We start from the raw sequence: 25,901 nt of genomic DNA, 5'->3' as shown, positions 1-25,901 counted from the left end.
ATATATAATATGTATAATTATAATATATATAATTGGATAGAAAACATGAATAGTTAGTACAGTATTTTGTAATAGTACATTCATCTATACAGTATTACTTGTGTCATTTTACATGGTTGCTAACAACATGCCATTGAGTAGTTACACACCAATTTTGCTAATAAACCCTTGTGAAACTGGGGCACTGTAGTATTTAGGCTAGTTCTCAGTACAGTACACAGTGGTGTCTTGAGTGTGAGCGTCGGTGTGTGTGTGTGTGTGTGTGTGTGTGTGTGTGTGTGTGTGTGTGTGTGCGCCTAAAGTATTGTTTTTCTTTTGTGAATTACATGATGGTGGCTTTTTAAATAAAGTAATAATAAGTAATAAGTAATAATGTGAACAACGTGCATTTAATGAGCTGTTCCAGCAGTGTGTGTGTGTGTGTGTGTGTGTGGGTGAGAGAGAGAACTTCTGGACTATGTGTGTTTGTATGTGTCAAAAATCATCATTTACTTGAACACCCCCTTGGGGGCAATAGGCGGAACATACATAGTGGGATCAAATCTCTAGCAAACAGGTCAAGTCATTATCTCTTTAGTGCAACACAAACCTGATCTGCTTGTTTTGGATTGTTTTGATAAAACCACCAGGAGTTTGTCTCATTCTGCCCTGTTTCATTCACATGATTGAAACGTCGCTAGTTTGTCAGGTTACTTTACACAAATTGAATTGATCGGAAGCCCATTTACACATTCTGATTTGACGCGTGTGTATTCGTGTGTGTGTGTTGCAGAGCCAAGACCGAAAGCAGTATGTGTGTGCATGCGTGTGTGCGTGCTTCGGCAATGAAACATTTATTTGTATTAGTTTGTGATAACAAGTCAGTGCGTTAGTCAGGATCTACCCCCGCCAGCGTTCCACCTCCATGTCCATCACTCAAACCATTTGTGAACACATTGATCCTTCCCTCCCTCCCTCGCTTCCTCCTCTCCCGTGCCGCATATTCCCAGGGTTTGGAGGGAGGAGAGCCAGAATGGCTCAGACAGCCATTGATTTTTATTTTATTGGTCTACTAGTGGAAAGAGGAGGGCTAGGGGAGGGCCTGAGAGATGCAACTCTGGAGATAAGTTTGTTTTTAGTGGAGACGCTGTGTGTGTGTGTGTGTGTGTGTGTGTGTGTGTTTGGGGGGGTGGGCCTATCTGCTTATGTCTGTCTGACTGAGACTGTATTTGTTGGGGGGGGGGGGGTTATCTGCCTGTCTGAGAACTGTGTGTGTGTGTGTGTGTGTGTGTCCAGCCACCTCTGAGAACCATCAAAGGGTGTGTGTGTGTCTGTGTGTGTGCACGCGCATGTGTGTGCCCACCCTCATGTGTTGTGTGTGGGTGTACACATGTGTGTGTCACTGAAGGGACTGGGGAATCTGGGGCACTGATGGAGCTGGCACTGGGGATCTGGACCCCTACACCCCCCTCACACACACACACACACACACACACACACACACACGCAGCTGAGGTGTATCCCGGTGCTCATTAGAGCTGGTAATAAGGCTGTGCTGCTGGAAAAGGAGGGAAAAAAAACAGGGAAAGGAAGAGAGAGAGAGGGAGGGAGAAGGGAGGGAGGGGAAAAAAAGAAAAAAAAACGGGAGATTTTAAATTTTAATAACACTGGTACGATTTTGTAAATCTTTCCTGACAGAAAAGTCCTCATTATTTTCATCTGTCTCCGAGGAGCCTCTCCTCCAGCTCTGCCTCCCCGGGTAAACGGACTCCTCTCTCTCTCTCTCTCTCTCTCTCTCTCTCTCTCTCTCTCTCTCTCTCTCTCTCTCTCTCCCTCTCTCTCTCTTTCTCACACTCCCCCTCTCACTCACTCTGTTTCTTCTCCCCATCTCTCTATTTCTCTCTCTCCACTCACACTCTCTTTCTCTCTCACTGCTGCTTTATTGTCCATTTCTGTCCTTCCGCCTTGCTTTATTTTTTTGCACTCCTTTGCACTCGTCATTTGACTATTCGTTCTTTTTTTCTCTCTCTCTCTCTCTCTCTCTCTCTCTCTCTCTCTCTCTCTCTCTTTCTGACAGTGTGCATAGCATCAGTGCTGTATTTCTGTCTAGTAAGGTGTTCGCTGACTGGCTGCCTGGGTTTGAAGGAATATCAGGAACCAATAGAACGGCCAGTATTAGTCGCTCTTATTGGCTGGTGTCTCAGTTACAGCTACTGTGGGTCTGTCTGTCTGCACACACATGTGTGAGAGTGTTTTTTTTTTTTTGGAGAGGGGGAAAGTACTTGGAGTGGGGATCATAGTAGGGAGTGGGGTAAAGGTAAGCCTTCTTAAGCTGTGTGTGTGTAGGAGTGTGTATGTGGGCCAGCATGTACGTCTGCTGCACACTTGTACGTGCACAGTGTGCTTCACTCACACACACACACTCACACTCCCCACCCACCACACCACCACCACCACCACCCCTTTCCTTCCCTTTCCTTTCCCCCCCTATGTCAAGTGTCAAAGCCAGAGGATGGATCCGGTTTGATAAGTTCTGTTCTGTCTGGCCACGTGTCAGGACGGGATCAACCATACGACAGAAGAAAACCATGTTCTTCACTCTCCTAACTCCCAATTTTGGGATTTTTTTTGGTGGGGAATACAGGGGGGCTTTTTATATTTGCGGGGGAAGTTTTATTTTAGCTGCTTCTGTTGCCTGAGGAGTTTAAAAGGAAAGTAAAAATGACTTTTAGTAGCTCATTTGACTCGCGGGCTGATAAGAAGTGCTTTGTTGGACATATAATACAATCTGCAGATTACATCTACGCGTCACAGGATCTCAGAATAAAAAAAAAACTGATTTGCAAATGAGTTGTCCAGAGTATTATGAAAATGATCTGTCCTCTGGGATGTTAGTTTTTTGTTTTGTTTCGTTTTTAGACCCCAGTTGTTATGAATGACTAAAAGGAGGAGAAGCTTAAAGTGGATCTATTCTAATGTAAGATGAACAGGATGTTTTCCTTATTTATTATTATTTACCAACAACAATCATTAATATTTTTTGTGAGATCAGACACAGAATATTGATTTGTATTATTTTGTGTGTTGTTTGATGTTAACGTTATCCTGTGATTTGAACGGAAAAAGAATAATTTCCACCTAGTCTATAATGGAACATAACCCCTGGACCCCCCTCCTTCCCTCCTTCCCTCTTTCCCTCCTTCCCTCCTTCCCTCTTTCCCTCTGTGGTGGGTGTGGGTGTATGATGCCTTTAATATCCTCGCTGCTCGGCTGTCAGAGGGCAGCACTGTGGCTCTTTACAGTGTCACAGACACAGTTTCTTAAATGGATTTCAGCATGGCTCATGTGAATTATAACTGGACACCCCCCCTGCCTCACCCACTACCTCCTCCCAGACTGTCTGGCTGGCTGCCTACATATGTATGTATGTGTGAGTGTGTGTGAGTGTGTGTGTGAGTGTGTGTGTGTGTGTGTGTGTGTGTGTGTGTGTGTGTGTGTGTGTGTGCAGCTTAGGGCCCTCTTGTCAAAGGTGTCCCTCCCTCCTAAAACCTCACAAGATCTTGTAGTTTGAAATGAATTCTTGTGTGTGTGGGTTTTGCAAGAGCATTACAATAGAATGAGATGTTTGAGGTTTTGTTTAGTTGTTTAGCCTTGACATGTTGTTGCTCATACTGGATTCAAATACAGAGTTGGTAAACTGATATGCTTAGTCATAGTTTGGACTGTGGCAAGATTAAAATGGTTTAATTTATTCTGGAGAAATTGGGTGCTTTGACAGTTTTTGACTAGGCAGTTCTAAATTTGTATCAAGTGTCTGTTTATGTTAAGTTGCCACAAATTAGATAAGATACTGTATATTAAACTTCAAGATATATTTTGTTAGATTGGTGTATACAGAGAGTCGGTTTAGGTCAAAAGAAATATTTTTAAATATGTTTCCCCAGAGAAAAAGTTCTAAAATTGCAGCGCTGTCATTCCTTACTGCTTTGAACATTGTTTGAAGATATTCAACATCATTTGCTACCAAATCGGTCCTTAAATGAATACAATTTATACAGAATTGAACCCCTTCTCCTGGCACCCTGACTCCTCATCCATAAAGGCTAAAACAAACTTCCTGTATATATTTTTCCACCCAACTCCCCAAGGCCTCCATTTGCCCTCCCCTCTTTTCCCAGCTGTAAAATTAACAATCAGCACAACGCAATCTGGAACCCCCAACACACACACACAGACACACACACACACACAAACATCTTGGTGCACTAGCATCTCCACTGGGCATTGGGCTTGGATAAATAATGAGTCTAAATAATGGATGTCAATTAATAGGGGGAGACGTGGCCTTGCTAAGCACACTCTGATTAGTGTTTCTGTAGGATCCCCTCCCCAACTGGCTTCAGCCAATCGGTTCAGCATTATGCAAACAAGGCTGTCCTATCATAACAACCCTACTGCTGCCTCTACTCTTATCACAGCACAGGGTTGTGGGCATATGACGTATACTGTACAATGTTTTATAGTATTCTGTTTTTTGGGGGGTTTTTTCCGTTTGAACAGTAAAATAGTGACTGACACAATAAAACCTGTATCGTATTTTGCTCTGTGTACACAGGCTCTTGGACCCCTGTTTTGTGTGTGTGTGTGTGTGTGTGTGTGTTAGAGAGAGAGAGAGAGAGAGAGAGAGAGAGAGAGGCAGAGGCTACAACAGGACTAGTGGCAACAGGATAGGCTCAGGACAGGATAGGCTCAGGACAGGATAGGCTCTTGGACCCCTGTTTTGTGTGTGTGTGTGTGTGTGTGTGTGTGTTAGAGAGAGAGAGAGAGAGAGAGAGAGAGAGAGAGAGAGGCAGAGGCTACAACAGGACTAGTGGCAACAGGATAGGAGAGAGATAGGAGAGATCATAACTATACCATAACTTTTACTTATATTTTACAGTATATAATGTACAATACACCTTCATAGTACTGCATGCATATATTCAGGATATACTGGCTACTAAATCATTTTACCAATGAAGAATGACTATTGTCATTACAAACATTAGCCCTAATAAGCTCTCTGTTTGCTTTCATTTAGCAGAACTTGGGTCAGATTTTTAGTGAGAAGCTTGGAAATCCTTTGCAATGGAGATATCATATGAGACTTTTGAACCAGTTAAAATAGGCAAAGTCTTGTTCCCAGTGGAAGCAGGCCGGGCTGGGTTACAGGTGATTGGTTACAGTTTTTAGGAGCCTATAACAGTAGCCCCCTTGATGTACTGCAGTGGTTAAAGTGTCATTTTTATTATGCCTCCATGCCGTCGACAGTCGTGGCTGGAGGCATTATGTTTTCGGGTTGTCCGTACATACGTACGTCCCATTCTCATGAACACGATATCTCAGGAACGCCTTGAGGGAATTTCTTCAGATTTGGCACAAACGTCCACTTGGACTCAAGGATGAACTGATTCGATTTTGGTGGTCAAAGGTCAAGGTCAAGGTCACTGTGACCTCACGTCCATCCCGTTCTCATGAACGCGATATCTCAGGAACGCCTGGAGGGAATTTAATTACATCCGGCACAAACGTCCACTTGGACTCAAGGATGAACTGATTAGAATTTGGTGGTCAGAGGTCAAGGTCACTGTGACCTCCCAATAGACGTTTTTGGCCATAACTCAAGAATTCATACGCTAATTATGACAAAATTTCGCACAAATGTCTAATATGATAAAATGATGACATTTTAAATCCAAAAGTTCAAAGGTCAACTTCACTGTGACATCATAATGTTTTGCTTACCACTGTAGCTGAAAAAACGATCTTGGGTCATTCTACAAAATGGTGGAAGTGCTGTCACTTACTTTTGCAGACACCAAAATCCTTTAAGTTGACCTAATAATCACATAAATTATATATGTTCAATAAATAAAGACTGTCCTTGCAATGATAAAACAAAGTTTATTGGTGGAGGCATACAAACGCGAGGTGGTTATTTCTAGTTTTGTATCGGGCTGGTGAGTGCTTTGTGTAAAGCGGTTGTGCAAGGTAAACAAAAGACTCCGGGCTGAACTTTTTCTGTGAATAAAATACCACCATGCAAATACAAATACTACGACGTAAGCACAAAAGCACTACACATGAGTTCAAGTTTGATTCTGTGTGTTCGTACATTTTTCGGCATCTCAACAGAAGTGGGCTGCAGAATAAGTAGCTGGTTGTTGGTGCTGGGGATCTGAGTTGGAGCTGGTGGACTGGAGGAGGCTGATAGTTTGACTGGTCTAGGGGGCTGGGGCTGGGGCTGTGGAGGGTAGCAGGGTGAGTGAGCAACCAGCCAGCCCCCTCCCCAGTGATAAATGGCCACAGCATGGGCTATTCATCTCCTGCTTAGAGAAGTGGACACTGCCCCCCTCCCTCGCCATCTCCTCCACCCCTCCACATGTCAGCAAATGTGATAATTCTGTCATTTGTCAGGAGCAACGGAGGGTTAGGGGATTGTGTGTGTGTGTGTGTGTGTGTGTGTGTGTGTGTGTGTGTGTGTGTGTGTGTGTGTGGGGAGACAGACTCTGGAGAATTTTGGGGACACACACATACACGTTGAGGCGTGCAGACGTTGCACACACACTCCCAATGCGGCCGCTATGACCTACAACACTCTCCAGCTCACCAGTATCCGTGCACACTCCCTGTCCCTCTTTTCCCTCCTGTTCTCCAGCATTCTCCTAAGCCCTCTCTCCCTCCTTCCCTCCCTCCCTCCCCGGGTTTGTGTTTTTTTGGTTCAAAGCCCCCTCTTGTCAAGTTTACTTAGGCCACAGTGGGAAAATTGAAATGTGCAAAAGAGTGAGTCGTTTTATGGCAAATTCCATCAGTAATTCAGTGATTTTATTACCTCCAGGAAACTACTGAGCCACTTTTTCCACTTTATTGTGCAAATAAACTTTTTAGAGTCTGTCTGCTGTGTGTGTGTGTGTGTGTGTGTGTGTGTGCATGTTTTTGTTTGTGTGTGTGTGTGTGTGTGTGTGTGTGTGTGTGTGTGTTCAATTGTGCATGCCTTGTTTATATGGGTCTTTGCATTTTCTTTTGTGTGTTTGTATGTGTACGCATGTCTGTATGAAAGTTTTAAAGAGGCTGAGTACACACTATCACTGTGTGCACACACTCAGAGACAATTTGTGAGACATTTTAGATAGGAGCCATGAGCATATGTAGTTTTGGAAATATTGTCTGTGTGTGTGTGTGTGTGTGTGTGTGTGTGTGTGTGTGTGTCTATGTGATTCCCATGCCAGTGATTGTATACCAGTAAATACCATGTATGCAGGCCTCATGGTGGCTATTAAACATGATAACCCCCCCAGTTGATGGCTGGTCATTTAGTTTGCACATAAACATATGAATGTTTTGGGTGTGTTTTACATTTCTCTGTAGACACAACGTGACTACTGTGAACCCTGCCTAACCTCTCTCTCTTTCTCTCTTTCTCTCTCTCTCTCTCTCTCGCTCTCTCTCTACAGGATCATCCAGAATCGTATCCTCGTCTTCATCCTCGGAGCCATCATCCTTCTCACCATCATCCTGGCCATCTATTTCAATCTGCGAGGCCACTGATCTCTCCCTGCACACTCTGACACACACACACACACACACTCCGACACACACGCACGTTCCCCCCTGACACAAACACAAACACACACACGTGCGTGTGATTAATAGCGACAAAAGCGTTGTTCTGGTGTAATTAGGACAAATGGTCCCCATGAATCACTGTTTCCAAGACCTGACAGGGAGCTTTTTTCCATCTCTTTCTCCTTTCCTGCTTTCCGTTCCCCCTCTCTTTCACTCTCTACCTTTTTCCACTTTGCACACCCTCCCTCTTTCTTTCTTCCTTTCCTTTCCTCCTCTCGGTTTCGTCTTCTCCCTGTCAGGTCCTGTATCTCTCCCTCCTTTCCAGGGATAAGGGGAGTGTTTTTATGATTGTTGATATTATTCATGTTGTTGTCCTTTAGTGTGGTTTTGCATGGCAACAGCCCATCCTGTCCCCACCTGGGTGTTTTTTTTTTTTTAGAAGTCCAAGCTGATTCAAATATGTAGAAACGGTGGAGGGAGTCATGTCTTATTTGAGGTGTGTGTGAGGGAGAGAGAGAGTTGTGTGCATGTATGTGCTCGCGTGCATGAGTGACAGACATAGAGGGACGGGGCCACAATGTGCAAGTATTAAGACCAACAGCAGAGACATGTACTGTAGCATGTATCAGCTCTCTTCTGTTACTGTATGATTCAGCTGTTCTCCACAGAGCCCCATGCAGCACAAAGGACAGTGCCTTCAGATAAGACGTGCTGTTCACACACTCATTCCTTAAAAAGCTTTGGAGAGCCCAAAATAGAAGGGGCAGCGCCGCCTCGCAAACAAAACGACGCAGATAGAAAAGGTTGAGGTCAATTCAGCTTCACTTCAATCAATTAAAGTGAAAGCGTTCTTCATTCGTTAATAACAAAGTGCTTATTTTCAATAATTGCATTCAAGACACGATACGTGAACCTTTTCAAGATATATTTTGGATTTTGGAAACAAGAAAAATCCACCTTCTCAGCTGGTTTGATAGAAAGGGAATTGACCCCAGCCTTGGCACATATACAGTGTATAAATACAATACAGACACAGATGTACACACACACTGCAAGCACACCACTGCATACTTTACAATGAAAACGGTTAGTCTATGTTTTCTACTGACATTATAAATAGATTTAATAACCACATTTGGTACAATGCCCCTACCCCTCCCCAACACACATTTCCACTGTTTTTGCCCAAATTCCCATTCCGATGGACTTTTTATTTAACATACCTGTCACTGTAGAAAATGAATAATTGTAGGCATCATACTGTATGTACTAACAGTCAAATCTTCATAATGTATAGTGTTTTTGCTCTCATTACCAGTGATTCTGTTACTATTTATTTATAAATGCATAAATGAATTCTCGATTAAAGATTCTGTGCTAGAGTTGCATATTTTATGAAGGTTGAAGCTATTCTACATGAACATAGACCGCATTTTTTTTTTTGTGGTTTGTTTGGTTTTTGTTTTGTTTTGTCTGTTTGATTTTGGGTTGTCAGTGAGTAGACTGAAATGTAGACTGCACACCAGGACCAACTGAAAAAAGTGTGAATTTCTAGTTTGGCGTCTGAACTCAAGGGTTGGTTTTTTTTCTTCTTCTTCTTTTCATATAAATGGAGCTAACCTGTTTTAGAACTTGTACTTTTTTGTTCTGTATTTTCCTTGTCAAGTTCTAAAAGTCATAATGCAGTACGTTTTCTGTCGAGTCTTTATCTGGAAGCTGACTGATGATGTGATGTGTTTGCAGGTGTTTGAAAATGTGAGTCTACTGCTGTTTAAGTTTTTGAGAGGAAAGCCATTCTTGAGCGGTGGGGGAATCTGAATCAATCTGAAATCTGAATTCAAGATTTATATTTGGAGAATTCCAGTAAGTCAGGATTTGTGAAAATATCTAATGCCCTACACACCTGCATTTAGCTGTGCCTGGTCATAGGAAACACACACAAATTGGAGCGTTTGACCCACACCCCGTCACCCTTGCGCTGCACACACACGCACACACACACACACACACACAGACGCACAGAGCCAATGCTTGTGCCTCCCTGGTCGGTGTGGCAGTGCCCAACGAGGACATTTGCTATTCTGTTTCAGGGCCACGGTTCATTTTTGGAAGGTGCAGGGACTCAGCAGTGGGGGGGGCTCCTCACCCACCCCCTCTCCCCCCCCACCCCCACCCCTCTCCCACCAACTACCATCTCACAGCCCCTCACCAGCCACGGCGCCACCGTCTGCTTCAAAGCCTCAAATTAATGGCCAACAAAATAGTGCGCCTCTGACCGTCCCATGTGGGGCCGACCCACCAAGAGTTATCATTAAGTCGAGGAAGAATGAAAGAACGGAGGGAGAAGGAAGGAAGGAAGTGAAGAAGGAAGGATTGGGAGGGGTTAAACCCCTGGCAGTTTGACGAACCTCATGTGATAATGACCCTCAGTGATTGCACAGTGTGTGTGTGTGTGTGTGTGTGTGTGTGTGTGTGTGTGTGTGTGTGTGTGTGTGTGTGTGTGTGTGTGTGTGTGTGTGTGTGTGTGTGTGTGTGTGTGTGTGTGTGTGTGTGTGTGTGTGTGTGTGTGTGTGTGTGTGTGTGTGTGTCATCACTGAATATTATCTCAGCGGTGGTGTGTCTCTGCTGATGTGTGTGTGTGTGTGTCTGCATGTGTAGCCTACCTACATGCCTGTGTGCTCTCCTCTCTTCCTCTTCCTCTCTCTCCCCCCCACATCACCACCTCATCCCTCTTGCCCGCCCCCCCCTCCCTTTACCTCTCTTGCCACCTTTTCTCCTCCTCCCTGTCCCCCCCCACCCCTCCCCTCCCCTCCCTCTCCCAGCCTGTCAGATGAGCGGAGCGGTAGCTAGCGAGTGAGCGGTGGAAGGCAGCGTGGCGGCGGCTTCTATTTGAAGTTGTAATGGTGTCAAAAAGTCAGGGCTGACTGACAGACGTCAGTCCCACAGGGCCTCATTAAAAACAGACCCACTTGACAAGGAAATAATTGAGCGCCGGCGACAACTCGGGGGCCCCTCCGCGTTTTTAGATGTTTTTATTTTCTTTTCATTATTAGCGCTGAGCTATTATGTTCATTAAGAAATGGCATTAAAACAAGTTTTTAAAAGGGGGAAAGGGAGGGAGGGACAGAAGGAAGGAAGGATGCATGGAGGTGGGGAGATAACGATTTGTTTAGAGCCCCCGTCCTGTTTTATTATTTAAACAGGAGCACTGTCATGTGATACCTTGGCAGACGCCGGCTATCATCTGCTTCTCTTCCCTTTTTCCTCTCACTCTCTCTTTCTAGCCTCCTCTCCCTTTTTTCCCCTTTACCCATCCCTCGCTTTCCCCCCTCTTTTATCTTCCCCCTCTCTGTCCATCCATCCTGCTTTCTCTCCCTCTTTCTCCACCTGCCCAGTTCTCTCTCCCTCTTTCCATCCCTGTCTTTCTCTCCCTCAGAGCGGCGGGTGTCTTTGGAATATGAACTAGATTATTCATCAATGCCCCCCCTCCCCCCTATCCACTGATTTGGTTTTCGACGAGCGTCTCACCGCAGAAGGCTGAGGATGAAAACTTGTCAAAAATAGGTTATATCTTATTCCAAGGGGCAACAATAGCAGCAGGTACAGACACCTTTTAATATTTAATTTAGACGGGTGTTAACCCTCCTTAAGTGACTGGAGCTGTGTCTTCCATACAGACACAGAGAGAGAGAGAGAAACAGGGGGAAGGGAGAGCAAGAGGGGAGAGCAATTAATTATTTGATGTCTGAAAAGTGATTTTGAAGCTTTCCCTGCCTTCTCCTGTTTGCCAGAAAGAGGATCTAGTCTTTGGGTGTCCCTGTTCGGAGCGATGCTATCATTGTCTACGCCAACCACGTCCTTAGCTCGGCCGTCCTGTGAGAGCTAAAACATTTCCACTCAAATCACATTTAGATCCTACCTCCGCTGTGCCTCGCTTGAAATAGCGATGATACACGAGTGATCATAGCGTGGCTGATAAACCTCTAAGAGTTTAGGAGTTTTGAACTGATTTTCCAGAGGCGTTAGCTAAACATTGCGTCTGTCCCCCCTCACGTCCCACGGTGTCCCCTGTGCCCGACTCGCTCAGCAGTCGCTCCTGTCCTCTGGAAGCTTTACACCAAAGTAAAAGAAGGGGAAGGTTCCCCGTCAAGGAACCTCTCTTGACGCACCACCGTTACAGAAAGCCTGATGTTTGTCAGCCATTTAGGACGACAAGGGATTGTGACAAGCATCGTTTGAGCTGTCTGTCCCCCAGCGAAGGGCGGGCCTTAAACAGATAAACAGCTCCAGCGGTGGGATCACGACGGGAGGGTGGGCGTTTCATCTCCAGGAGTGTCCATGAGACTGCCCCCCCACCAACACACACACACACACATACACACACATTGTATTGAAGGAGGCCCATCAACAACTAGCCAGGAAAAATCCACAATAGCACTGTTTGACAACTCGGGGATGAATCTGCCACTGTTTGATTCTGCACGCACACACACACATACACACATTGTCATACATGCGGTGGATGTCCACCGTCAAACAGACACACACACACTCTAGTGTACGGCTGCAAAAGAGGAGCCATGTTCTCTGTTTGTACACGCCACCCGTCCTAGCAGAATGGCTTTCTTTCTCTCCTCAGCCCCTTTATCTGTCTTTTCTTTTCTTTCGCCCCCATCAGCACTGTCGGACCATTTTAATGGTGTTTGTGCTCACAAAGACATGACAATGCCCCCCATTATTTGGGGAAGTCGCAGGGCTGTAGCCGTATATACATGGCATGTTTGTGTGCTTATGTGTGTGTGTGTGCATGCGCTTCCATGTGTCCCCCACTGGTTGAGATAGAGCTGGAATGCCCAGTGTAAAAGGTTCTGTGTGTGTGTGTAAAAGCAGTGCACATAGATCTGTCTGTGTGTCTATCTGTCATGTCCGTGTGACTCATAATTCCTGTCGACCGGGATCTGGTGTTCATTATGTTCCCTTCATCTCAACTGAGCAGACTCTGTGCTGCTCTCCACCCAAAACCTAAACTCTACTCGGATGACTTTTGTGATCTCTGTCAACGCCGGTGTTGTTTAACATTTGTCATTAAAGCGGTACTGCATCTCTGCAACCAAGACGCTGTGTCATGACTTTGCATTGTTCCCCCTCCGTCCGCCATGCTGGGTGGAAGAAGCTGACACCCCGGGAAGAAGGAAGGAGGGGGAAAGCCTGGAGTTGATATTTTCACCCACGCTCAAATGGCAGTCAGATCCAGCAGCACCGTCTGCCTGCCTTTGTTTTGGAAGACACACCTAGCCTTGCCCAGGAGAAGCGCTAATACCGCTAGGCCGCTGAGACAATAGAAACACAAAGAGCCGGGTCAGAGCTTGGCTGAGCCAGGCTAAATCACTCAGCAACCCCCCCCCCCCCCCCTTCCCCTCCAAGCCTCCCTCCCCCCCTCCCCTCCGCTCCCCTCCATCCCTATCTTACCCTCCGTCTCTCCTCCCTGTAGAATACTGCCACAGCCTTTGAGCTGAAATTAACGCTTTACCACTACAAAGACATACAGTTGTAACCAGCGTTGTCATTTGCATGATAATGGAGACTTGGATATAATGGACCCAGCAGTGCTAGCTGCGTTCTTTTTTTTTTTTTTTTGTATTTGTAAGCCCTTAGCGCTCTGTTAGGAGTTAAGTAAGGCACACCATTTAATTCCTCCATGTAACTGATGTTATGTAAATGCATGTTCAGTAAATGTTTCAGGTAATGATAGTAATTATCTTTTGTGAGGTATTAAATATTGTGCTTATGTATATGATGGCCACCTGTACTGAATGCATATCTTTGCTTTCAGGCCACTGGAATTACAGTGATGGACACAGCAAAAAGAGCAACCAATGAGCGTCAAATTCATGACAGCGTGATATTTTTTTTTCTCTCTGTGGTTTTTCCTCTGTTGCTGTTAATTTTAAAGGTGGACGGATGACGGAAAGAGGCAAAGGAAGAGATGAGGGAGGATGAGCGCAAAGGAGGCCAGGTTGCCTGTGAGGCAGTCAGTGGCCCGGACGTTCTCAAAGAGAGAGAGAGAGAGAAGCTAGTTGGGCTCGCCCCTGTACAGTAATTTACTTTGCATATGGTGTCTTAGCAGACACGATTCTAAATTTCCAACTGGGAGGCATCAGTGGAGGAATCACTGTCTTCAAAAGACGGCCTGCCAGTCACGCTCCCCCCGTAGCCGGAGATCTGAGCGCACGGTGATAACCCGCGACATCTTTCTGGAAAAACGGGGAGTCGATCAGCTTTGATGGAGCACATCCGCCATGACAGGCTACTGAAGAGCTCGCTAATGAACTGGGGGGGGCATCGCTTAGCATGACAGCACGGAGGGGGTGAGGGGTGCTGGAGTGGGGGATGGATGGATGGATGGATGGATGGACGGAATAGGAAGCTGGGAGGGAGAGAAATACCGGTGAGACCCAGTACCCATCCGAAGCACCTTCAGCTCCCAGACAGACAGCTGGACGAAAGGGTGGATGGATGGATGATAGAAAGAGAGAGAGAGAGAGAGGAGAGTGTATTGCATTGTCTGGGAAAAGGGCATCCTCCACCCCCACCCCCACCCCCCCTCTACGACACCTCCGCCTCAGATGGTTGGTGGTAATTAAATATTCATAAGAGGGCGTCCAATCCCGGAGCTCGTCGGCCGGTTTTTCTCCTCACAGGCCAGGAAGTGGAATTGGATTGTAGCGAGGGGGGGGCCCGCCGCAGGCTGGCGTGTGGGGGTCAATTGAATCGGGAGTTCAAAGGTTACAGAATCTGTATGATGTCGCCTTATATCCCTCCGCCTCCTCTCAGAAAATAGTGACGCGCTCGCCACACACACTGAGGAATCCTGGATTGTCTATGTGGTGTTATAGAATGTCCTGTAAGAGGCAGATGTTGGCCTCAAACTGTTTAGACAGACAAAGTGGCTCGTTGCAGCATTGGACCAAGCTTGGTGTAATGCAGATCAATCACATTTAATAACAGTATATTTCACATATTTCACTCAAGCTCCTAAGTATAGGCTAAACTTTCACAAATACACCTTGTACACAGTCTTACAACCTTGCAAACACAACACTGTATCTCTAAAGACACAGAAGCTCACACACATGCTCGCTCCGACACACAAACACACAACATACACACACCTCTCTATTGAGACGTATGGCTGTGGCAACAAAATGCACAACTTTTTGTTCATCTCAAGGACTTGTGAGGGCCCCAGTGAACTGAGAAGCCATATTGATTTTCCCTCTTTTCATGCTGTGACTCTGGGATTACCCATTTTCTCATTCATTTTTAAAGACAACTCGTGAGATTCTTCCCCTTTTCTCTCTGTTTTTTCCTTTTTCCATCACTCCCCTTTTCCCCCCACCAGCACAGCGGTTGAGCCCACCCCTTTTCCACAGCCAAGTCCCTCCTTGACCCTGAAAATTGTAATTCAGCTATAGATCACAGCTGCTGAATATTAGGGCTTACAAAAGCAGTTAAATAAAATATGTTGAAATCGTCCAATCCCAGAGGCCACGGCAGAAATTCTAATCAGGTGAGAGAAAGGGGAAGGAGTCAGCGGGGGATTATGGGTAAGAGAGAATCGTCTGAATCTACCGGGCAAGAGTGAAGAGATGACACAGAGACGGGCTTGAACCCAAATCATAGCAATCATAACGCTGTGTCAAGTTCTGCGGGCCATGGGGTGCTGGAACGGGAAGCTTCAACTATATCATCATATATCATTCTTCTTAAACTCAAAAATGGGATTAAATCAAGAGGATAAGACGTGATCCATAGTCAGTTTAAAAAGAAAATCAACCACAGATTACAACAACATTTGCATTTATTATTTCAATGATCTCAGACAGTTCAATGAACAGTATTAGTTTACAAAACCCAGAAACCAGAGAACCTTCAATCTGATTTTACTGAAAGATCCTTTCTGAAGCATGCACATTGCTATATTGAGGCTAATTTTATAGACTCTGATTTTTTTTATTCTTAGCTTTTACACCCAAACAATGTGGAGTTCATGATAGAGCCAACTGTAGTGAACCAGAAAAAAGTTCCTATATCCCAGGAAAATTACTCTGGGTGATGTAACAGTTCACAGAAACGGTCAGTAGAATGCCTCGTTTTTAGCTGTCAGAAGGTTTTAATCATCTTCACAGTGTTAGACTGAAATATACTGACAGAGATCACATGGTATGTAATTTCACATACAACATGAAATCTATTTTTGATTTTCGTATTAAGCTAAAGAAATAAAAAAAATTATAATAATAATAATGAATGGGAATTGAATGGGAATCACCTGAAAGACATAATATCTAGTAATCCACACCATATTATTATCCATAATTAGTGTCAATTCCAGTGTTGCCTCTAGCTAAAGGTCTTCAAAGGCCCCAGCTTCTCGTAACCTGCAGTGTCAACCAAACTATTTGCAAAATAATTGAGTCTCCGGGTATTAAATAGCATGCACTCATTTTATGCTAAACAGGCCAACACTTTTGGCCTATAGGCCTTCCTTTGACCAGTGTAGGCGGGGTCAAAACATATTAATTATGCTGTTGGCGTGCTTGTTAAAAGTGAACCACGAAGGTTGACCAAACTGAGGACCCTTATATATGGGACAATGCTGCCCCAGAGTATCAAATTTAGTGTTGTTTTTCCATATAGTAAGGAAAAGATCACATCTATGCCATATAGTTGGAAACAATTAAACTGGCAATGCAAATCCAACATAAGCTCCTGAAACGAACTAATGAAAGACTTATGACTTAAAGAAACAATAAAATGTGTTGTTTTGTGTTGTGTGGCACAGTAAAAAAATAAATAAATGAATAGCCCACGCATCAAAACACAGGCAAGTATTCCTTCAAGTGAAAGAGAATGTCATGCTACATTGATGTGATCGGAAAAAACACATACAAGCACGTCTCTGAGCAATCTGGTGCATTCCCAGTTAAGAGCAAACTTTTCATACTCTCTTCCCACATTGTTCCCGCTGCAGAGAGCAGCTTCAACGCAGCCACATGTAAAGCGCTGGACAGTCCGGAGAGGGGTGATTGATCGAGGTTCAATCCCTCAGTGGCTCTGCAGACAAGGAGACGCTCGATTACACTCTGGGATTAAAATGCTGAATTCACAGACTCCCCTCCAACAAAACAAAAAATCAACAACAACAAAAAAGACATGGCAGCCAAAGACCTTCGCCAGGCAAATTCAGCAGTTTGGCTTTCACAACTTGTGCTTTGTCTTTGGCAACCAAGTATAGCATTCACCTTGATTCTGTCGTGTCTGGATAGTTGGTACCAAACAACAGCAATAACTTTCACAGCAGTCATGTGCGGTGTGGCTAAAATGAATATGAATGAGCATTTACCTTCATGCCAAGTATACTAAGCAAACCACCTCTTTTTCTGGACTGTTGGAAATATAGAAGGGTGACAGTATCCCAGTTTCGCAATTACCACTACACAGCCTGGTCTCCTGAAATTTTGTGAAATGGGCACGATGTCTTGAAATGCTATTACGTGCTACGTGTAAGAAATTTGAGAGATATATGACTCCCCACCACTAAAGGATTATGTGGAGGAGACACGACTCAAAATCAACACAGTCTCATTATATTTCATGAATGAGTGTGAATGCTGAAATACAGATTACGTGTTGTGGACACAAATTATGTGAAGTTTACGTTCCTCCACCACAAAAGGATTATGTGACAACAGCACAAATTGGACATGCGTGACGTTTGTCACATGGAAAGGTTAGGTAATGGTTAAGTGTAGGCTTGTAAAATAGCTTTGGTTGCAGTTAGGGTTATGGTTGGGGTTAGGCAACTAAAACAATTTGGTTAAGGTTAGGGTAAGGTTTTGGTCACGGTTAAATAAAACAAAAAAAGCTTTTGCTAAAAATGAAAACTTCAAACATAGAAAAGTTCTTGGCATTAGTTGAGATTTGAACCCAGGTCAGTGAATTTGAAGGCAGATGCAGCCACCCATCCACCGCTTCAGCCATGACAGCCTCACTTTCTACAGCATTATTACAATGTTAAACTACTGCCTGTTCACTGCAACACAGTGCTGACAGCAGTTATAGTGAACATGAGAAAGTAAAAACAGGATTTGTATATTTGATTGACCAATTTTAATTTCCAATTTTTTTCATTGCCTTTGACTCCACATGCATCAATGTGCATAGATCATTGCTTTTAGCTTTCACTTTGATAGAAATAATAAAGACTTAAGTTAATAGCGCTTAATACACTTGCATGATAATCACTGATAACAATGGGAATTGTACTTTATGACAATTTTTACCAATGCCTTACAGCCTTTGAGATGATTCTGTTGGTCATACCTGCCTGTGAAGGATTCAAAGTTTGATCAAATATTTGCCCAGACTGTGTGACCACATGGATTTATTTAGGATTTATCCTTTGTTTCTGTGTTTGTCTAATGCTGTTGTGAAACCAGACTGAACCAATACAAGAGCGAAAGTGATTCAAACCAAGTCAAACACACCTTGGGCGACAAAAACACCTTCAACACTGTCTCGTGTGAAAAGGATTTGTATTTATTTATATATATATATATATTTTTTATCAGGACTAGCTACATAAAGAAAACGGGAATATAGCTGACTGTTGATTCTGATTGATTTCTGTTTTGGCTTGGTTGAAAGGAAATTTAGTCTTTTCACATGCAGGCAAGGCATTTAAGTCTGTTTGAATAATAATAATTGTTTGCATTCTACATAGCTTATAAATCTTTAATTGAGAATCTATCTGGGGGGTTTTGTCAAGGACTTGGGGGGGTAGGGGGGGGCCTTTACTCCCACGTGGACGCACAAGAGCGATTCATGAAGAAAGGGGGGATAGCAGCAGAAACAGGGAGCGAGCGGAGCTGAACAGAGGTGATGTGGTCAATACTCCCAGCACAAGCACTCTAGAACAGCATTTATAAGATGTACAGGCCATAGAAATGACAGCAAGGGACAAAAACTGAATATCTCTTTCATGACATGAATAGGCAGTTTCTTATTCAACCCAGCCACTGTTTATGCCCATTGAAATCAAATGTAATCTTCTTGTATGCTGAGCTGATGGCAGTGGTTGAAGGACAGGCCATTTAGAAAGGGAATGATCTTACAGTTGTACACATGTAGCGCCTTTCAATGGACGCTCAGAATCGCAGCGCTCATTCAGAGAGAAATGCCTCCTCAAGTGGTGGTCCTTGTCCAACGGGGGACAATGAGATGGAAAAGTAAGTAAAAGCAGGAGACAGTGTAACTAAGAACTTTTTTATTGTAAATATCTGTCGATCCACAAAGAAAGCAGGAAGGTCAGTAGCTGGAGCACTCATCTCCAATGGAGTGCTGCGTGTTGAGTGATTGTGCTGTGGCCTTGGGCTCCTATTGGTGCAGAGTGGACGTCTGTGCCAGAGTGTTCATTATGTTTGACTGTCAGGTAGCATCCTGGTTCCGTCCTCTCCATACACTCCCTCTCTCTCGCTCTCTCTCTCACACACACACACACACACACACACACACACACAACACCCTTTGTTGTCACATCGAAATGAAGACAAGACAAGTAAAATTTATTTAGTCAAATAAATTAACAAAGTAAAATCTTCGACAATGCCGGCTATTCTCATTTCGGCATTGTCACGAGAGCCTGGTGACCTTTATTTTCATATATAAAAAAAAGCATGCTGTCTGCAACCGCGGTTCAGTTGAGAACCTTATTTACTTATGTGAAGATTGAACTAAAGTTGAGTGTGCTGTTGCGATTGTCATGGGAGAATTGATAAGAGTGGACTCAGACAGCCTTGTGACTGATGGAACATGATAGAACTGTCTGGCTAGTTAGGATGTCAGTGAGGGTACAATTGAAAGAAGCATTGTTGCTATAAGAAGTGACCATTTGCAACAAGAATTTATAGAAAGGCTAGGTTCATGACCCTGCCTTTGCATCCTAACAAATACTGATTATATGCCTGTTTAAAATCTAATTGTCTGTCATGACCTCCTCTCAGCATGCTGCTAAACACTCCGCTAGCACTGTTGCTGTGATCCTGCATGCGTTCCTTCAGGATTTATTACAAACAAACTTCATGTAAATTCAGAAAATTCAGACTTTCATTGTTGGATCGCTAGTGTGCACTAAGCTCATAATATCATTTATAACAGCAGTTGAATGCAGCATTACTGAGGGAAACATCAGTGTGCCCCCCCCCCATTAGCCAGATACTTGGGGGTCAATGGAATTCAGAACAGGGAAAGCTAAGAAGGCATCAAAATGGTAGCAGCCATTGATAATGCGCCATTCCTGCAGGAATGTGAGTTCAGGTTTCGGGGATCTCGAGATAAGTGGTTCGCTATGTGTACCTTACCTGTTGTGTGTAGCATCGAATGGCCCTGCATTCCAGAGCTAAGTAGATGGAGCCGTGCCTGGGACACGCTGCTGAGAGAGGAGAGGACCCTGCTAGGCCCTTGGGCCTTTTCACATGTGCATTTTACTGCCTGAAGTGGTGGGTCACACACACAGGCGGAGATTTGAGGAGAGACAGGGGAACATGGACCCATCAGTATTTGGAGAAAGATTAATTGTCCCCTCAATTAGTTATTTATTCATTATACTGTATTTTTATTCACTCTGCATTTTTATACGTTGACTTTTACGGAAGCTCATTATGTCATTGGCTTTGGTCACAAGCACAAACGACCCTTCCCCTTTAAAAAAAATTCTCCTTTTAGTGCCTTTAAAGGCATCAAATTAGACTGCTGTGTTTCATGTTGATTAAAGTTTGCCAATTAAATCAGGGATTCAGTTTGTTTCACATTGACCAGTAATTCTCCTCACTCTCTCTCATACCTGCATATTTTTCTCATGTAAATTAGTATGTTTTGTTTCAATCTTTCCGACTAAGTGAAGGAAAACAGGTTGCGTTTTAGGCGACTGCTGTGCCCATAATATGTCAGTGTGAATTGCTGCCCAGAGATAGATTCAGAGCGCTCCCCGAAAAGCTGAAATGAAACCTACACCATTGGTTGCGTACATACAGGGCCTTTAAAGGTCTGAAAATATCCTTTAACTTTTACAATGTCTCGAAATCAACAAAATAATCTGCAAAAAGATATTTTCATATGTACTCAAATGTAATCTTTGTATTCAAGACAACACCACAAAAAAAACAACACCATGCTCTCTACAGATATAGTATCCTAACATTGTTTAAATCACCTTAACCTTATACTTACAGTATAAAGCTAAAAATGAAATCAAACTCTTATCTAACAGCAACCCACACTGACAAAAAAGCCTACCTACTTACAAGTTCAACTCAAGTTCAACTTCTAAAATGTAAACGCACCATTAGATGTTAGAATGACTGAAAAGCATGGTGTTTAAAGGGAAACTTCGCCGATTTTCAACCAGCATTGTATCATTACAATATGGGTAGTATATACAATGTTTAACTTCCCTCCATGTTGCCTGCACTCAGAGCTCCCCGCTCATTTGCCGGCAAAAGTCCAAACGCGGCAAACGCGTCATTCGGCGGACTTTGGAGATCGGCCTTAGACTACAAACTATGTTTCCGCATTTTCTGTAGTGGTGCCTTCAAGGACGGTAAAATGTGGGTCTCCCAAAACACTCCCGTCCCATGCTACGCTAGCGATAGGGAAAAGCAGACACTAAAATATCATACTACTAAATACTTTAAAATATCAGTATATTTGGAAGAAAACTAGTTTCATGATACAAGGCCGAATATCGCGCTGTTGAATCAGACACAACAGAGTCTGGAAGAGGAAGCGACCACCGGACCGGAACCTGCAGCCGGGGAAGGCTGAACACCTGTGAACGCCCGGTGATGATTGTCAGGGAGACAGACAGAAAACTCCACGCTGCAACAAACTTCACGGTGCTTTGGTGAACCTGACTTTGTTTTCTGACAGAATATTATATCGGACTTTGCTAACTCTGAATACAGAACAACAGCGAACAGCGACTGTGTTAACTTTACCTGTAACTTGCGGCTACATCCAGCGGCACCGTTCAGCACTCAGTAAGTTGATCCACAGAACGTAACTGACTCCAGCGCGCTGCTTTGTTTTATGATCCTTTGAAAACGGGTGTGATTTATCCAGACTCGATGAGGAAAAACGTTTTGTAAATGAAAATAAGCCTCAGTAAAGAGATATAATGCTACTTTGTCTTTGGTGCTACACTGACTGTGAACGCACCGTCAGAGTCAGTGACGCACGCAATGCATTCTGGTTGTTGTAGGATTCCCCCTTAAGAGCGATATGGGGAATCTACAGCCGTTTTCTCAGTTTTCTCTGGTCATAGGGCTCCAATTTCAAAAATAATTGCACATTTCTACTACATGGGTGACCTAGTTTTAATAAATCATCATATTCACAGCAGTGAAATAGGCCTTTAATGTGCATTTTGTATATTATATATTGTGTGTTTGTTCCTTATATTTATCAAGTAGGCCTAATAATAATATATATTCTGTATTTATTCATCTAAATGGAATGTAACCTTATTTGTAACCTCCTGGTCCCACTGCTAGGGACCAGGAGCAGCATGGTGGCTAGCAGTGTTTAGCACTGTCACCTCACAGCAAGAAGGTCCCAGGTTCGATTCCCGGCCTCAGCCTTCTCCATGTACAGTTTGCACGTTCTCCTCCAGGTGCTCCAGTTTCCCCCCACAGTCCAAAACACATGTCAGATGGATTGGAGATCCTCCATTTCCCATAGGTATGAATTGTGTGTCTATCTGTGTTAGCCCAGTGATGGACTGGTGACTCCCGTCCCGTCCCCCATGACCCTGAATAGAATTAACTGGATAGAAACATGAATGAATGACATTGGCAGGCTCATTTCAGCACCATGGACAGATTCAGTAACATTCAGGGTTAAGTTCCACTAAAGGGGAAAAAAGGGCAATTCTACCTAATTAAATGATTCATATCTGTTATTGCTGTGGTCTAGTACAATCCAATCAATATTTGTGAACATGAACATCTCTCTTCCAAAGCACGAAACCAGAGACACAAGACTCACATCTGTGATGTTCTATAGGCAATGAATGGGAGACCCACACAATTTTGTTTGAGATGTATTGTCTAAATAAGCTTTTATCTACAGTATATTTATTAGTTGTGGACCAGAATGTTCCCTTACCCTCAAAATATCTCCCTCTGTCCTAAATCAGTCTATGGAGGAGCTCCAGACTTAATAATGAATCAGTGTTGCAAGTCCCAGTCTTACTTTCTGGCCTTGAAAGAGAGCTGTTTATGGTTACAAATGTTGATTCGACCATAGGACTACCATATAGGAATCCATGAATTGAGTAATATTTCCCTTAAAGAAATGTCACATTGGCCATAAAAGTAGTATAACCCTATGTACAGGAGTTCCATTATTATTGAAAAACCAACCTATAAAGCAATACATTCCTGGCCAGAAAAGAAATACTAGTTTTACATGTGACACACATTGATACTCAGCCAGACAGGGTGTGATGAAGCAGAAGCCCTCCTGGTTACGTTGCGTCTCCTTAAAAACAAAAATCCCCCAGCGCAGCTTCAGCTCGGAGCTGATGTGCTGGGGAGCGAGGTCACCGGTTCATCCGTCAGAGAGGCTCCTCGCTGATGGATGGCACTCAGAGCAACGCGGCGCCCAATCCACTGTAGCCCTAACCGCCGAAAAAGGGCCTTCGCAGGCAGAGAAATAAATAAATAAACAGCAACATCAAAGGGATGTTCAAAAGAAAAACAAAGCCTGCACACGTTCGTTTGCAAACACACACACACACACACACGCACGCACACATTGGCTCGCTCGCACACATCCGGCGAGAGAGAAAAAGGGAGGCGGAGGGGAAAAAAATACAAAGGGCTGAAAACATACACATAGTTTACTCTCCAATGACACTCGGCTTGAAGAAAATCTAGACAAAACAAAGCAGAGTGGCGAAAATTGGAGCGTTTGATGGTTCGATATTCACACTGAACAGCCTCGAAAACAAAGATAAGGCCAAAAACCATACAGTTTCAGTTTTTTTTTTTCATGAAATGTAAAAAATACCCGCAATGATCTTTATCCTCAATCCTCCTATGTCTTGTTGATGGGATAAACTGGAACTGTAAGTCGCCTTTATCCACTGGGCGCACTGCTGTGGCTCACTGGTGAGGTTTCACACAAATCTGTTGTAAGAAACCAAAGATCCAGAGGATGTATATGAACTATTACCTGTAATGCTTAATGATGAATTATTACATACAGTTCACAGATCTTCCTACAGCATGATATATGCCATTTGGTGAGCGCTTTTATCCACAATGCCTTACAATACCATGAGCATGTTATTGTTTGACCTCCAGTAGGAAATAAACCCTCGACCCCGGCAGTGTCTGCGCCTTGCTTTGCACATTAACCCACCCAGAATCACACAAATGTAAGAGCAGCTCTTTGTCTGAGCGTGTTAAAAGATTTAGTGTAAGCATCTAACCAGGTTGGGGTTTTCATTTGATAAGTTTGTGGACAGAAACCTGTATTGAACAGCTGTCTAATGGGATCGGAAAGGAGGACCAGTCGGCCTAAATGAAGACAGAAAACTAGCAGAAAAAGTTGAAGAATCTTGCATGAGGTAACTTCATGCAATCCTGCAAAAACAAGTTTGAGCTCAGGAACTTTTACCTTTCCGAGACCCGGAGGACACTGTCGGAGATGAGTCTACTTTTAATTGTGTTTGGGTTCAGCCTTCCAAAATGCACAAAATTGATTGGCTTTCCACCGCGCATCGCTAAAAAAATGCTACCACGCTGTGTTCTGATACAGCTAGTCGGACTCGTCAACCTTCTTCACCCTCTGATTGATTTCCTCGCTTTTGGAAACGCGGATTCACTTTCATTTAAAGAGGAAAACATAATATCATTTACATTTTCTGGCAATCATCTTGGATTCACCATGTTTTTCTCATTTATCTGATTGCTGTGAATTGCGGCTAAGTGTTATTGTTTCCAGGATCGTGGATATTGGCAACTAGGAACCTCACCAGACTATGAGAGCTTTGGTTGGTTAGGGAGCCTAGCCTGCATGGCCTTGAGTTACTCAGCATGGGCTCATCCTATGAAATATTGAGGAAGCTCGAAGGGGCCCTATGTAGGTGTGTGTGTGTGTGTGTGTGTGTGTGTGTGTGTGTGTGTTGGGGAGTGCCTGACGGTGGAGGCAGTGGAGGTTGTGTCAGCTCCCCCAAACCAAAACAAACTCCTTAGCCCCCCAGCGTACTCCTAAAATCAGAAAAGTGGATTGCAATATACCTTCCATTGAAAATATTCCATTCTCTCTCTTGTTTTTGCACCCCCCCTTGCCTTTCTCTCCCTCCCTTCTGTCTTACACACACACACATTCACCAACTCAGCTCTGCTAGATTAAATCTCATGCTTATTCTCCTGCCCTTAATCTTTACATTTCTTTACATCTCCATTTCTCCATGCAAATCAACTCTTCTCATCTTCCTCCCAATCCCCCCTCCCTCTCTCTTCTCTCCTCGTTCCCTCTGTTTCCACCCGCGTCCTAATCAGCCGACGGAGCCGCTGTGTGTCTAGTCAGTCGGTGAGCTGGGCTACAGACAGTTTAGTACAGTTGAAAGAGCACATCAGACTTCTGCCCTGCTCTCTCAGAGGGCTGATAATATGGGCCCTTCTTACCTGTTAGGAGCTAGTGAGCCGCTGCTCCTCCCTTTAAATGAACTTCAGAGGGGGAGCCAGATTGACAGGAACACAGAGAGGGCCGCCCCGTTTGACTGGCGGTCCTGTCAAGGTGAACCCAAGGTGCTCTCTCAGGCCCACACCGCTTTCCACTACGCTGCCCTGCTGAGCTGATTGGGTCTTAATGGTACAGTAATGACCAAAACAGGCGCACACATACACACACACACACACACACACACACACACACACACAAACAAACCCTCAAGCCCTCCAAGTCCATTGTTTTAACCACGGACACATTATCTTAAAAGATTCTTGTGTGATAAACTGAAAGGTCTAAGCCAGCTAATTTAGCAAGTGAACATCAGTTGCGTCTCCCTATTAGTCTCTCTCGGTTGTGCTATTAATCTTTGTCTCAAAGTATGTGAGGGAAATATAAGGCAGAGCCTAGTAACTGTTTGAGAAACCATTAAGAGTGCGTGGTCTCGTTTTCCCTCCTCTGACAGATACTGCATAGTAATAAAGGCGAGGGGAAGCCTCTTTAAGGCCCAGCACCTT

General features: G+C 44.0%; 1 protein-coding gene across 1 annotated transcript in view; it reads left to right on the top strand.

The window, feature by feature from the left end:
• Positions 1-10,008, top strand: part of LOC139643164 (vesicle transport through interaction with t-SNAREs homolog 1A-like) — a 60,085-nt gene extending 50,077 nt beyond the window's left edge. The window contains exon 4 of the mRNA XM_071518338.1: positions 7,473-10,008. Coding sequence (XP_071374439.1) covers positions 7,473-7,566 — 94 coding nt within the window. The 3' untranslated portion in view covers positions 7,567-10,008. The remainder of the gene's footprint in view (positions 1-7,472) is intronic.
• The last annotated feature ends 15,893 nt before the right edge of the window (positions 10,009-25,901 follow it).

Source organism: Centroberyx affinis, unplaced genomic scaffold, assembly GCF_046629955.1.
Source record: "Centroberyx affinis isolate AG114_WGS23_722 - 3 ecotype Tasmania unplaced genomic scaffold, CSIRO-AGI_Caff_v1 ptg000566l_1, whole genome shotgun sequence".
NCBI lineage: Eukaryota > Metazoa > Chordata > Actinopteri > Beryciformes > Berycidae > Centroberyx > Centroberyx affinis.
Note: the sequence above shows the minus strand (reverse complement) of the source record. Positions and strands in the feature narration are given on the sequence as shown.